A 16,519-nucleotide genomic window follows, 5' to 3' on the forward strand; every position below is an offset into this window, starting at 1 on the left:
GAAGTATCAGTAGAGTTTATGAACATCATGCAAAATATCTACATGATTTTGCACTTAAAAAATGACTGCAATATAATTTGAAGTGGAAGGCTATCATCAATCAGTATTGCAGGTTTACTGTTGTTCAGATCAATGCCCATGTTAATGGACAGCAGTAAACCTGTTATGATGATTGAAGCTGCAATTAGGTTCATAGGTTAAGTAATTAGCAGACATGAATTCCAGGAGACCATTAATGAACCTAGTCCAATTTCTTAATTGCCCAAAAGCACTGTTTGGTTAAGTGACTTGCTCAATCAAATCAAACCATGTACCACAGCAAGGAGCTCATAAACAACTATAGCTTTATTCCTTTACTCCAATCACCAGACAGCAAGAGAAGGTATCGCTACAACAGAACTAGACACCCTACCACCTTACATTTATTCCCACTCTAAAGAGGAAAGAAATCTAGGTTCCAGCCAAGATATTTCCTTGCTGACTTTTGCCTTTATTCTTGTTAGTTAAAACAAGTTTTGGGTATTATAAAGATTTGGGTCTCACTACTTAGACCATTGCTAATGGATTCAATGTGGCCACACATGATATACTAAGAACTTATCACCCCATTCCAATTACACAGCATGATTACCTGCTAGCAGTAGTAGACAATACATTTACATTGCATGCAATGTTTACCTTTTCTTGGTATGATGTCAAAATGTGTACCATTACTGCCAGGCTGGATACTCAAACAGGTAGATCAAGTCCAGGCTATTGAAACCTCAGTACTATAAAAGCAGTTAGAATCATACATATAAACCTTTATTAAAAAAAAAAAAAAACAATAATTGTGTTATTTAACCTTTATACTACATGGAATATTGCTCACTGATTAACTGATATTGTTACTATCTCTCGAAACGTTATTTAACTATTGCAGGAAAATATGCCATACTTTGCCTATCTCTACAAAGTTACCCTTCACTCATAATCTTGATGATTCTTGAGTAATCCTACTTATGAGATGAAGCACTGCAAATATCTGCTGCAACCAGCACAGTGGTATCATCCTATTTTGTCCACAAGCATTTACAATTGGACAGAATATTCACATATTTACATAACTTCAAGCAATGTAACTCATCTGCCTCCTATTCTTTAATATCTTGTATTAGTGATGAAAGATGACATCATCTGAGGTATGTGGAAATCCTCTGCAAAACAGCTGGAAACAAATGGAATTTCATTCTGTCTAGGGAAGAAGTACAGATGGAAGCACAAATAGTTTTAGTGGTCAAATGAGGAAACATGGCAAAGGTGCAGAGAGTAACCTTCGGAGGATGACATACACTTACCCAGCGTAAGTAGAAACAATGCTAGTGTCTCTTGACCAAGCACCAGTGGACTGCATTACAGCACATTAAAATACCAGTAGTCTTATGACTGCACAAGAAATTACATAATTTCATGTACTGATGAATTTCTGCCCAGCAAAACTATAAGGACATATATCAGTCCTGTTACTATCAGAGAACTTTCTGTCACCATTTTATCTCCTGTTTCAATCTTCTAAAAGATCTTAACTTTGTGGTACATATTCTCTGTCAGCAAACTGAAACTCACTTGTGCCATAAATAACTCACAAGTTAAAAGATAGGATTCATTAATCTCTTACACTTTACACAATCCTCTAGTCTAAGTTTACACAAACATGAGAATCAAAATAAAGGATCACAGCACATGAATACCTCTTCATGGTATCTGTATTTTCACTACATTACTGGAATGCAGATCACTTTTAAGCAATATGCTGCCTACACAGACAACTAATTCTTAACTGTCTCTCCTGTCACTAGAAGATCTAGCAAAATACACAAAGAAATCATAGAGTGGAGACCATCAACCAATCTTGGGTCAACACTGGACACCCTCTGCACCATCTTTTGTGCATTACTTTTATATCAAAAGAATCTGGCTAGTCCCTGAAGAAGTCACAGTAGGGCTCTTTCATTGCCTAGTGCAGTTTTGAGCCCCAAAACAACAGAACACTGTTTAATCCAATAAAACACTAGCTGCATGGGTTCAGTGGAATAGTAACAGTTCTGCATCACAGACAAGTAAGCAATATTGTTATTACTATTCAACTAGTATGCCACATTGTCACCAATAGGAAATGTGCTGAAATTCCAAGGACCACAACTGTGATACTTAAATAAGTACAACTACAAAGATGACTGTGGAAGAATATATAGTTAGTCTGGGGTGGTAGTACCTCACTGTATTTTCCTCCTCTTCTATAGCTAAACAATTGATTACATATGTTCTTAGTGACCAGTGATGAGTTAAGTAACAAAGCTGCGTTATGACACTCATTTTAGGATTCAGAATATTCATTATCTAATTGCTCAGCATAACAACAGAGGTGAGTAATATAGGACAGCTGCATATTTTCTACCCTTACACACATTATCTCATCCTTAACGAACAATGACAAAATCATTTAGAGAAGCAGGTCAAAAGTCATCATCAGTAATGCTATAAGCAGCCACAGCAAATAATACACATAGAGCAAAAAAACATTTGTCAGTACAGAGTGTGGCTTGCACTGGAGTTGACATACACCAGAAGTGTTATAGACATGGCCAATAAAATCATAAAGTGCGAGGCAGTCAGTATTAAAGAATTAAGGTGCAAATATTTCAGTGTACTCATTTAGAACATGCACAGTATAAGGGTGTCAGGCAATATATTTTCTCCAGTTGCTACTGCTTTTGGTTTCTTACTTGCGTGTGAAATTAACTATGTTTGCAAAAGCTAACTCTGAAAAATGAATCATTTTGTTGACAATTTATCTTTAACTACTGTTGTTGCAGTTTACTTCAAGTGCAAGCCAACAATTGACATTGAAAAATACTTATTACATCATCTTCCAAATCGGACATTCCACTACCCTGTTTTGTGCACTTTAACTAGTGTTTTCAATGTGCATTCTTTTAGTAATGTCTTTGTAGACTCATTATGGATTTTAAAGAAGCAAGGTAACAAAAAGATGACTTTAAACTCAAGAATCTACTCATAGAAAAGTCATGCTCTAACATCCCAAAGCCCTGTTTTGCAACAATAACAATCGTGCGGGATATGTTACTTAAGCAATATATCATAGCTGAATATTGCAATTACATAACAGTTTTTCCATCACAATGGGGAGGTATTTGATCATGAAGGTGAAACCCAGGTAATCACTTACAGTTTCTCTGCAGTAAGTAAACTATGAATTACCCATGAGGATGTCGTGATACATTTTGATTATTCAGTGTCATTGTTAAAATATTTTTTTATATAATGGCATTACATCATATATCATTTCCTTTTCCCTCCAGTCACAGATGGAATTCTCCAGGGATAGCTGTATGATATACTGCAAATGCATATGCCAGCGTTCATGGGAGGTTTACACACCACATCACTTTAATAAAGTTTATGCCATAATCAATAAGCAAGAATCTTCTAATTAGGTCAGGGTAGAGTTTTGATGTTTATAATTGCACAGAATAAAATGTTCTTGGTCCTTTCTTTACATCAGTAGTCTAGTGTTTACTATGTTGCATCTTATGCTACAGAACTGTTTAAAGTGATTTTTTTGGGAATCCTTGTAGGCAGCACTGATCGATCATTACAAGACTTTACCAATTGTCCATATTGTAAGTTTAAATAGACATTTTAATTTTGCTGTACAGCACCCAGTGTTTCTCCTTCCTGCTTAATGCAATTTGACTACACGGCACACATGTGGTGAGACATGGTTAAATATCAGTGATGATGAAAGACAAAGCAGCCCTAACTATTGATTTTTTTTCTGTGCTGTTCTGTAGGTCAACAAGACTACAGAATTAATCTATATATGTAAAGGAGGATTTATCACCGGTACACTGATTACTAATCTAAACTAGTGTTAACATTTTTTAATTTAAAGTGGACGATATTGTACAATAATGTTTAATAAGTTCAACAACGCTTACAGTAAATATAACCAAGACTGGATAAACCTTAATGATCCATAATTTATGTGATGATAATCGCAGTTAACCAACTATGTTAAACATATCTGCTATAGTTCAAAAAAAAAACTTGAATGTATCAACATGATTTTTGCTGCAGTTGTCTTTTTGCAAAGATGTTATGAGACATGATTGATTCTAGGATGTCCTGGAGAGTATTTGTTGTTGTCATCTTGCCAATGTTCATACTGCACACATAATGCTGTGGTTTTTAAAGTGTTGTTAAATCAGTTTTAACAAGTTCTGAACAAGTATTAGCACGAAAGAAGATTTCAAGGGGTCTGCAGTGTCTTTTCCATTCTGTAGGTCGTTAATTATTTTGAACATACAAGAATATGATCCAAAATTCTGACCAAAACCAATGTATGCAGATGTCAATAAATTCACCTTGAGAGCAGGACAAAATAAAGCTTGAGAGGTGAATTTTGACATTCATGTCAAGAGCATATAACACAAGTTATTATCAGAGAGAGATCTGATTCTAATTTTTTGTAGAGCTTGGAGATTTTTCTTCTCCATATACTACCAATTAACAGGAAAAAATGTAGGAGTGAGACATGTATTACAGTCTCAAAAGCCGTAAAATACTTAGAGCTGCAACACAGACAGAATAGTCCCTCTGAGGAACGAAAGGCTTTAAAAAATGTAAACACTTCACTCTGCCACACTTTTTTTCTGTGAGTGACACAGAAGTGTCTATCAGCTTATATAGCTGTTAAGATTCCCACCACCATTCTGTGGTGACCGTCACTGGCTGCTGTTACAGAGACAACAGACGTATAATTTTCTTTCTGAATTCAGAGCATAATCCACAAGTCCTAGCACTACATGTACTGTTATGAATTGGACGGCACACTGGAAAAGTGAGTAGCATTCTCATGTCACAGCATGAACTTTTCTTGTTTGTTTCTCTGCTGCAGTGCTTTCAATGTGGAGCCTAAATATCTTCCATGTGTTCATACAGGATTTCTTCAAGTACTCTAGTTTGTTCCCACATTCCAGAGATATTCACTACGTGGATTGCTGATTCCAAATATTCCACAGGTGTGTGTGTGTGTGTGTGTGTGTGTGTGTGTGTGTGTGTGTGTGTGTGTGTGTGTGTGTGTGTGGAACAAAGATACTACAATTAACTTCCATTTGCTACTTGCCTAGTAAACTCTGTGGACGGGGTGTTAATGGGGTTGCCATATGAGTCAGATACAAATTGACAACATCAAACAGATAAATTATCAATTAGTTGCTGGCCTGGTAATGTTGACAAGTTCAGTTTCTTTGCATTCAGAATTAAACAGATATTTTAACACAAAACCAGCATTTACCACTTCTAAAAATAAGCTATTCTGTCAGCCAGGAAGCATAAACAGAGTGACAGTTATAATACGATCATGTAACAATCTTCATAAAATTTGATTACCATTTTGCATTACTAGATTTAGTAGTGAAGCAAGGTAGCCACAGTGGTGCAGCAGTTAGCGTTGCCACCTCACAGCAAGAGGTTTTCTGGTTTGATCCTTGGCTGGGGTGCCTTCTGTGCGGAGTCTGCATGTCCTCCCTGTGGTCACGTGGGTTTCCTCCGGGTGCTCCAGTTTCCTCCCACATCCCAAAGACATGCAGTAGGTGGATTGGACACTCTAAATTGGCCCTAGGTGTGAGTGTGTGCTTGGGTGTGCCTTCTGTGGAAGTTTGGGCGCCGGGCTGGCAACTCGACACTGTAAAACTCCACTGCCAATCACGAGCAGACAGGTGATCCACTGTGGTGACCCCTGACCAGGAAAAGCCGAAAGAAGAAGAAGAAGACTTAGTAGGGAAGCAACCAAAAATTAAAATAAGAACAAAATGCCCATGTTCACTAAATTTTTGGACATGTCCTTTAAAGTGATAACTGAGTTGTTATAAATACGTGGCTCCGCAGCTTGTATCTGAAAACCAAGTGATCCAGTGCTTCATTAAAGAAAGCACAGTATTTCTTAATCACATTCTGCAGGTTCTTATTTACATATACAATGTAAGAACAGAGCATAGTTAGCAATAGTCTAAGTGTAAAATCCAGCAAGATGTCTGCCTCATTTGCATTGATGCATTTTTTTACTTACACCTTGCTGCATTTTTCTGCTAACAGTAATTAAGGTGTAAGCAGAAAAATACGAGGTAATGCAAATGCGGCAGCCACTGTCCTTAGCCACTCATTAGTTAGCAGAATCCTCTCTTGTAGTATGAATTATAAGTAAACGTACAATCCTATAATTAATATGCAATTTGTGATATCAGTGAATGGAAGACTCTTTTACCAAGATCAGCTTTTTCCTTCAGCACGTCTTTGAAGTTCAGACCACTGTTGCATGTTGACTGCCTGTATTTTTGCAAGGTTTCTCTCTCTCCATTCTTCACCAGCTCCTTCTGAACTGGCAGCTTCAGTGGTACAGCCCTGAGACCCCGTTTCCATTTAGAGAAGTCTGACTTGGTCCATTTTATTAAGTCATCTACCTTTACAATTACCTTTTCTGAAGCTGCAATAACTTCATCCTGAAAAAAAAAAAAAAAAGATTATAAAACTTGTTTATGATACTGCTGAGAAAACAGCTATGCAATAATATCATGTATTGCTTCAGTATGCCATTCTTCTTCATGATAATTGTCTTACTATTGGCAGCACATTGCACAATGTAGTTACCGTTAAAAATAAAAATGCTCTCCATCTGCTTGACACATTTTACTCTGGTTGGGCAATTCATTACAAACACTGAAACAATAACAATGTCTTTAAAATGCCAGGAAGTAAGCTGGCAAGCAAAACAAATAAGCTTTTTTCTTTCTTTCTTTCTTTTTTTTTTTTGTTTAATTGGAAGCTATCTAAAAGAACTGGAAAAAGCAGTTTATACATCAGTGAGTGATGATTAGCAATCCCAGTTAAGACCAAATTAAAATCTTAAGGTCTTAGATCACTGGCTAAGAATGTTTACCCATCTTTTAAGTATGTTTTCCCTCTGGACATAAACAGTGTTTAAATTCTTGTTCCAGAAAACATCAAGTCTTATTTTGTAATTTATCACAGTAAGCCATACTGTCATAATATATAACAACAGTTTTTTTAAAGATGGCAAGTCTGTGAAGCTTCAGTAATGACAGAATAAGTGTGGGTGCTACAAATAAGATAGTCTTACCTCTTTCCCAAAATGGGAGTGTACAGAGAAAAGCATAAATAACAAATTATTAAATATAGAAGGCCCTTGTTGCAGGAGAAAGCTGGCAAGTCTACAATGAAATATTGCATTTCCCATAACCAAAAAGTAAAAGATTGTAATTAGAGCACCTAAACTATACATCATTGTTAACATAAAAAAACAAGAAAAGAAAACCTTGTAAAATTCTTTTAATCAACTGCTTTTCTGCAAGGAGGGTGACCTTCGGCATCTTATCCATCTGTGAGAGATATTACTGAATATCGTCATCGATCAGTTTTCAACCACTGTTTTTGGAAGTGTGTTACATCTCCTGACCACCTTAGCTGTTAAACCTACTCCCTAAGTAAATAACATTGTATTGGTCACCTTTCCAAAGCCACTGATGCTCCATTCAGTCACTCAGTCCTTCAGGTGTCATGCTTCTCTCCACATGGACCTTGGCATAACAGTGAGTTCCTGTCATATGCCTACTTTCTGTTCAAGTGTATGTAATAAAACCTGAATGAAATACTTCTGATTATGTCTGTACCCACAGTTTAACAAATTAAATGAAAGTAGAAAAGTACTTGAAAAGAAAACCATTGTTATGACTGTTTGCTATATGATATTTAGCATTCAGGTATATGTTTGCTGTACAGCTACCAGAGAAAGATACAATACTCCTATGATCATAGTAGAGGCTAGAAAAATGTCAGGAAGTCTTCAGCATTACTTGAGTCCAACCCCAAACATTACATTTCAGTACCTCTTGACTTCTTTCTCTGCACTCTCATGCTATATACTACAAAATTTGACTTACAATCAGTTTAATCTTGGTCCTCTTCTGAGCAAGTCCTTCTAGGGATGTCCTTCCATCCTGTATGTATTTATTTTATTTTACATTTGTTGACCCGGCTAGTCTAACTGGATATATGTCCATTTTCAGTAGAGGCCCAGGGAGAAAAGCTCCACTACAGTACTATACAAACTGACATAAATAAGTAAGCATAAGACATAAGGGGATAACTTCTAAAAATTAATTAAACATAGAGAGCCCCTTTTAAATAGATTTATATAACCTAAAAGGGAATAAAATGACACGAATAAGCAAGTACATATAAGTTACAAATACCAGGATTTACATGTGAGCAGATTAGAGCAGTTACACAACATTAGACAAAAAAAAGAAACTTATACAAATGTATAAGTTGATCATATTAAAACATTTTTTTTGTTGCATCAGAGATGAATGTTATAGTCATATAAAGGTGGTGGTCAAGAGGAGGATGTATCAGTCAGGATTAGTACACGGGCATAGCCATTGTGAACTTAGGAAGGTTCTTAGTTGCTTCTTGAATAGTGGTGTGGATGTCAGGGATGTTAGTTTATTAGGAAGCTTGTTCCAAGAGTTTCCAATGGTGTAGGTAAATAGACAGTTGTCAGATTTGTTGTTGGATTTAAGGGTGGCTACTAGTAACTTATTAGCTGAGTGTAGGGTTCTCAGATTTTTATATGGGCTAATAAGGCTAGAGAGTATGGGAGTATTTGTGGGATGATACAAGATCTTATGGGTGATAGTTAGTTGCTGAAGAAAAAGATGGTTTTGCAGTTCCAACCATCCTAACTTTTTCAGATTTTGGCAATGGTGGGTTTGGAATGGGGAACCAGTAGCAGATCTGGCAATGTTATTACAAGAGGTGGCCAGCTTATTTAGATTGTTTTTGGATAGATTAGTGTAAATTGGGGAGGCATAGAGAAGGGTGGAGATTAGGTGTGTTTGGGCGATAGTAGTCCTGGCAGAAGGTGTAAGGAAGGCTTTTAGCCTGTAAAGGAAACCAAGTTTTCTATTAACTGATTTAATGGTTAATTTTATGTGAGAGTCAAAACTAAGATTATGATCAATTGTTACGCCTAAAAGCTTAGTTGTTGTAGCAGGTACTATTACAGTGCCATTATTTGATACTACTGTGAAATTGATAGGGGGAGACTTCTGGGTAGGGGTGAACAGTAGAAGTTAAGTTTTTTTAGGGTTTAGGAGGAGACAGCGTTTGTAGAACCAGTTTTCAACTAAGGTAAATACTTTTTGGGTGCTAGACTGCAGTTCAGCAAAAGATGCTGCAGCACAGATTAATGTCGAGTCATCGGCATATTGTATGCAGGTGGTTTGAGGAAGGGATGTTTTCAGATCATTAATGAAAATGGAAAAGAGAAGGGGTCCCAGAATAGAGCGGTGTGGGACTCACAGAGAGATAGGGAGCTGGGTTGATAGGTAATTGTCCCAGAGGACTGCTTGTTGTCTATTTTCTAGATAGGACTTAAACCATTTGACTGTCTGAGTGTCTACTGAAAGTGATTTAAGTGTATCTAACATTAGGTGATGATTCACCATGTCAAAGGCTTTGGAGATGTCTAAAAAGAGGGCTGAGGAGAGCAAGTTGTTATTACGATTTTTATTAAAACAGTCTGAAAAGGATAGGAGCATGGTTGTAGTACTATGAAATGGCCTAAAGCCATGCTGGCAGTCAGCTAATAGATTATTTTGTAGGAGATGATCAAGTAGTTGTCGATGAATGCATCTTTCCATGATTTTTGCTAAAGGAGAAAGTAGAGCTATGGGACGGAAGTTAGAGAGTTCAGTTGAGTTACCTCCCTTATGTACTGGGATAATATGTGAGACTTTCCAGAGAGATGGGATTGAACCTTCTGTAATGGTTCTATTTATTAAGATGACGATAGGGTAAGCAAGTACTCCAGCTATGATTTGCAGAAATTCAGCTGGAAGGAGGTCAGCTGAAGGTGTGCATGGTTTTAGTTTATTAAGTAGGGTATGGATGAGAGATGTTGGAACAGACTGCAGTTGTAAGGCAGGAGGTATATTGATTAGAGAGAGTGTCTTAGAGATGCTGGCAGGAGATAAGGTATTTGCTAAGGATTGGACTGTTTCAGAGAAAAATTTATTAAAAGTATTGGCAATTTGGCTGGGAGAATTCTGAGTCAAATTAGATAGGGTTGGAGTTTTCGAGGGCCCTGGGTGGAGTAGGCTATTTATACCTCTCCAGAATTTTTGTAGGTTTTGATGTTGGGCTTGCTGGAGTTTAAGGTAATAGTTTTTTTTTATCTTGGGAGTATTAATTTTTTTTTTTTGTGGCATTTCTCAGCAGTCTAAAGATTTCATGAACAGTCGGGTTTTTAGTATTTCTCCATTTGGACCAGATTCTATTTCTCTGAAGCATTTTTTGCCTTGTCTCTTTTGTGAGCCAAGGCGCAGGTTTGTTCCTAGCTCTGACAGTACGAGAGGGGGCATGGTGTTCTAGGATTTGTAAGAATTTAGTGTTAAAGTAAGAGACTGCTTCTTCAAGAGGTAGGTATTTTTGAGGTGACCAATTGCAAGCTTTGAGCTCGGCTTGGAAGCTAGCTGGGTTGAGATTTTTTTTGTTCTGGGTAGTTCAAAGATTGTTTGTTTGGGTATAAGGATCTTTTGTCTAGTTATAAAGGTAAGAGAATGGTCACTGATATCATCAGGAAGTATACCTGTATGTATGTTGTGTCTGCCCCCCCAGCTCTGGCACACAGACCTATACATGCACATACACATACAGAAAGCACACACACACACATGCACCACCAAACGTTTATAACAGCAAATCTATGCCCCAGACCTAACCCGCTAAGACCAGTATATACACAACAACCACTATAACCTTTTTGGCCAAACATACACAATTCAGTCAAATGTGCTTTAGATAGTTTATACTTACAGTGATTTTCACCCCTTAAAACATTTCAATCAAATGAGCTTTAGATATTTTGAACAGTAATCATATATATATATATATATATATATATATATATATATATATATATATATTCATTGCTCTTTTGTTCTTTTCGAGTGACTGAATTTTCTATTTTGTTTTCTGGAAGTTAAGTTATTTCAATTTCTATGAATAAATTCCTCTGCATTGACCTGTTAGTTTTAGAAAGTGAATTTGATGAAACGGGAGTCGATGATATGAGTTGTCAATATAGTAAGGTTTTGATGAACTAGTCTCGATGAAATAAAATTAGACATTGTGGTATTTCAATATAGTGAAGTAGACCCATACAGTATACATATATATATATATATATATATATATATATATATATATATATATATAGTATACACACACACACACACACACACACACACACACACACACACACACACACACACACACACACACACACACACACACACACACACACACACACACACACACACACACAAATGTATATGTAGGTATGCATGGGTGTATGTGTATATATGCAGAACCCAATCTCACTTCAAAAAATAACCAAGCACTGATGTAATTTCCAAAACTATACAAAATAATCAAACTCAACTATGAACAATACATAGGACTACAGAATGCGGTATGTAAATGAACATCTCTGTCTTAACTGCATGTCATACTCAAAAGCAAAACCTAACACCTCAATGAGCTGTCTTGCATCACACTATTAACATCCATATTGCAATGTTTTTCTCTCTCTCATGCAGACATACAAATACACATGCGTATGCCACAAGAATGTATGCACACACACACACACACACACACACACACACACACACACACACACACACACACACACACACACACACCACAAAATGACACAGTGACACATAAATCACAGAGTGTATACGGATCTATATATATATATATATATATATATATATATATATATATATATATATATATATATATATATATATATATATATAAAATCCATCTCCATGCTACACATCTAGGTCACACACACACCATAACACAGGGCACAATGATGAAGGCCTTTGTAGCACTGCATATGTATAGTTTTATGGTTCTACTGTTAACTGCACAACTTGGCAGCCACTCTGCCTTACAATCAGTCAAGTGTGGAAAAGGTTATGACTTGTGCCGACTGGTCTTTCTCAATTTGCCATAATGGCAAGATGCCTGTCCACTGCACACCAATGGTCATAGTGTGTCATTAGTTTTCAGTCAGTAAGGGACAGTGATTTAGAGGTGTACATCACACATACTGGCAGAATTTATACATCCCACCTGTACCTGTCAAATGTTTCTGATTTCACAGAACATCCCTAAATTTGCCTTAGATATTTGCTATGTCCCTAAAACAAACAATATTTTAGTAAATCACCGAGGATTATAGTCAGTAATTAGCACAAGAAAGTGGAGTTGTAGACTAGTCTGATCTTCCAAAAATGCATTATGTGCATACCATTTTTATTGTTTCACATTTTTCTTTTTTTGCATTTAACCCAGATTTTTAAGGGTTGTGAGCTAAGCTTGTTGAAAAGACTGATGTGCTCATCCATTCACTGCGTAACAGTCCTAAAAATTGAGACTCACTGAAAACAATCTGCAATGATATATTTCCCTTCTGTGTCTCATGCTTCAGGCATTCTGTAGCTCACACCTCCTCCAAAGGGCTCCCTCACTGCTGCTTGCAGGACATTTCTGAACGTTGCCCACTAAGTACAAATGGTACAGGCCATCGGAGAGCAAAGCTGTCTTCCACCTACCAAACTATAACAGAACTGCTTCTTAGAAAGAGACAGTATTATCAGAAAAAGAAGGTCTGTCAGGTCACAAGGCACAGACTCAAAATCTAAGAAACATCCCTTACCCTGGGAGGACATGTTAAGTGAACAGTCTCAAGCAAAAATGTAGCTAAGTACTTCTTAAGGCTAATTTGTATGTCGATGTACAAGTATCACTAGCCACCTGATGATAATAAGGCAATCTTACTCAGAGTAAGTCACTTAACCAGATGGCACTTTCAGTCCGAGTCTAAAAAAAGTCCATGTGGATTAGTGCTCTACCCTGCTTAAGAAACAGAAGTAATAAATAAATGAATGAATGAATGAATGAATGAATGAATGAATTAGTGAAAGACTAAATAATACTACCAATAATAATTATCGTGTGTTAAGTGAAAAGTCATGGAAGTTAGCTGTTTTCTTAACATGATTTCAACATAATACTGCACTATAATAATAGGAAAGCAAACCCTGCAGACTTGCAACTGAACATACATTTATCACTGGCACATACATGAGTATACTGCACATCCCTTTCCAAAAAAGAAAAAAAAGAAAAAGAAAACTGACATGAAATGTGGAAAATAAATGTTGATATCACCATGAAATAGGAAAACACATAATCCTTTGCCCATATGGTATGTATTTCAATAAATAAAATATTGTTTATTTTTTGTTTGTTACCAAAGCACACAAACACAAATATATGGAAATAAAAGTAGGGTCTGCATAAGACAGTATAAATATCTGTAACATTAAATACACATATTATATTAATAAGTAATAAATTGAATTATAAGCCAACAAAAAACACACCTTGTAAATTGATTAAAAAATCAAAAGAGAGAATGCATCTTATTCCATATAGCCTGCAAAAATAATTAGCAATTTGTGTACAGAGTATTATTCAATGATGAAGTATTACAGGACATTCAAATCCCTATTAATATGAACCACTGAAGGCTACACTTATAAACAATATTGTCATTTAAAATGTTATAATCTAGGCAGCCCAAGTGTGACTGCAGTCGGAAAAAGAAAACGGTGAGAGAAAGGAGAATCTGCATTCTCAGGAGGAAAAAGGCATCTAAGAGTTCTGAAGTATTCCCACAAACATCACCAGTCTGTTAGGGAATGAAATATTACTACTTCCTTCTTGCATGTTTCATAATAGATCATTAAATCCACAGAGAAACCAGATGATTAGAACATGGCAACAGTGAGTCAATATCAGGAACACAGGACATGCTGTAATTATTTCTAAGTGAATTCCGCAATCATTGTGTATTGCCATAAAACAGTCGAAGGTATGCAGCTTTGTAAACATGACCCACTGCAGCAAAGACTCACGCATTAGAAAGTACACAATGATGAATGAATATCTTTTAAACTGCATGCCTAAAGGAGTTGTCAGAATCCTGCTGCAGTTATCGGTATATCTGCTAGGTCAAAAAAGCGATCAAAATCAAACTAAAATGCTCATGGTGAAAACAGCTGTCTCAAAGCCCAGCTTGTGTTGAACGAATTTCTTGAAGTGGCTTTTGCATCACTTGTCTGTTTTCACAACTGAACTAGATATGTGGGTATCAATTCACTTTACCTGCTTTAATTCTCAACAGACACTGTGCTGGCAGACAGAGTTAATTCTGTAACAAATGTCGCAGCTCTACAAGCATAGCAAGCCCTTACCCCTACACAGGGGTACAGAGTTATTCAAAGTATTTAACTGACTGCATCTCAAATGCCACATATGACTACTGGCACAAGGACTGAAGAAGCTAGCCAGGCAAATGTGAGAACAAGTGGAGTGCTCCAGTCTGCCCAAGTCAGTGTAGACTGTGTGTGTATGTGTGTGTGTGTGTGTGTGTGTGTGTGTGTGTGTATATATATATATATATATATATATATATATATATATATATATATATATGTGTGTGTGTGTGTGTATATATATATATATATATATATATATATATATATATATATATATATAAATATATATGTATATGTATGCATGTGTACAGAAACAAAATATGAAGGTGTACGCACATGTATGTGTGTATGTTTGTGTTTGTGTGATGCGTTTATCTCTCTCTCGCTACATATATACGTTTACAAAAACACACACCCACATAAATGTGTGTGTGTGTGTGTGTGTATATATATATATATATATATACACACACACACACACACACACACACACACACACACACACACACACACACACACACACACACACATCTACAACACCAAAGCCTGAGGATCAAACTGCAGCCATTTACTCCATCCACCTGATAAGGAAAGCACTACTGTGTAGCTAGTATACTAGATGTCTTCAAGTATGCATCTGTGTGGGACTCTACTATAGCAGGCAATGTCTCATGTCTGCTGACAATCAAAGGAAGGGATCAAGATTATACAGATAAATCAGACTACCAACAGGATGACAGCACAAGTTTCTGGAGTCTTCACTCAAGTATATGCCTTCTTCCAACACAAAAAGTGGTACGACTGAGTCAAAGGGGGATTCTTTATTTCCCTGCTTTAAAGCCTTTACTTTTAAAACAGAAGTTTTTTTTTCCTCTGCCAGACTAAGTGGATGCTCAGTGAAGGACATTTTATGATTTTTTATTAACCGTATAAAGGGTAATACAAAAAAAAAAAACAGAAAATAAATTTGAAAAGTGTCTCCACAGTGGGTTAAGCCTACCTCTAGCATTCAAATGTGGGACTTCAAACTCCCACACTCCCCTTGCAGAGAATTCCCTATTCCATAGTAATACAGCTATGAAAAAAGGGAAACATCAGACAAACAGAGCACAAAGGTCTCACACAAGGAATAAGACCACTGAGAATACTGAAAATGTATCTGCTTCTTATGTAGTCTGACTAAGGAAATGTGATAAAAAGGTAACCATAGAGGGACTGAACCCACATTGTGACCTTGAGAACCTGAGTTCAAACAGCAGTTCAGGCAGGAGACGAGTTTGGTGGGGGGCTGATGGCAGTCAAGTTACAGCTCTTCTAGATTGCTGCAATGTCAGATCCCACAACACTTGTACCTGGTACTCAGCTCAGCAACTGACAAACTGCTTCAGTAATGATAAAAATTAGGAGGCCTAACTTCTTGAGAATGATGTCTACAGCAGGGTGCATGTTATCTTGCTGCAAGGTACACATTGCACAGTTACATAAAGTGGGTAAGAACATCACGGTCAGGTCTAGAGTGAATACGCCCAAATAACTCATGTACCACACCAGTACTTAACTGCTGTCATAACAGCAATTACAGTCTCTTGTAGCATGGCAGGAGCATTTCCTCTAGCACTGAGATGATTCTGGGTTATTACATGCCCATAGTTAGACCCTTTTTGAAGATCCTCAGTAAGGAAAAACAATACTTTCTTTCAACTATTCAAGGAGAGTGCCATGGCATGATAAATAACTAGAAATGGAAAAGTTGTAAGTATTAGTTATACATGTTATTTGAGGACAAAAGTACCATCTGTTTGAATATACTGTAGGCTTCAGTGACAGCCACAGCACCCCCTTCCCATTTATATTGGTTTGGTGACAACGTCACCATCTCCCGCTCCACATAGGTCTAAGTTTCCTAACATAGTTTAAAAATGACTGGTGATGTTGAATGGCATCTAAATACTGAACTTTTAAAGTATTTCTTCACAAAAAGTGATGACTTACTGGAATACAATTTCTAGTAACTG

At 36.7% G+C, this 16,519-nt stretch overlaps 1 protein-coding gene across 1 annotated transcript in view; it reads right to left on the reverse strand.

Annotated features, from left to right (window-relative positions):
• Positions 1–16,519, reverse strand: part of ARID5B (AT-rich interaction domain 5B) — a 707,673-nt gene that overhangs the window by 579,906 nt on the left and 111,248 nt on the right. Inside the window, exon 3 of the mRNA XM_044056388.1 lies at positions 6,329–6,563. Within this exon, the coding sequence (XP_043912323.1) occupies positions 6,329–6,563 (235 nt within the window). The remainder of the gene's footprint in view (positions 1–6,328; positions 6,564–16,519) is intronic.

Source organism: Protopterus annectens, chromosome 14.part0 (genome assembly GCF_019279795.1).
Source record: "Protopterus annectens isolate FY-2018-M chromosome 14.part0, PAN1.0, whole genome shotgun sequence".
Lineage (NCBI taxonomy): Eukaryota > Metazoa > Chordata > Ceratodontiformes > Protopteridae > Protopterus > Protopterus annectens.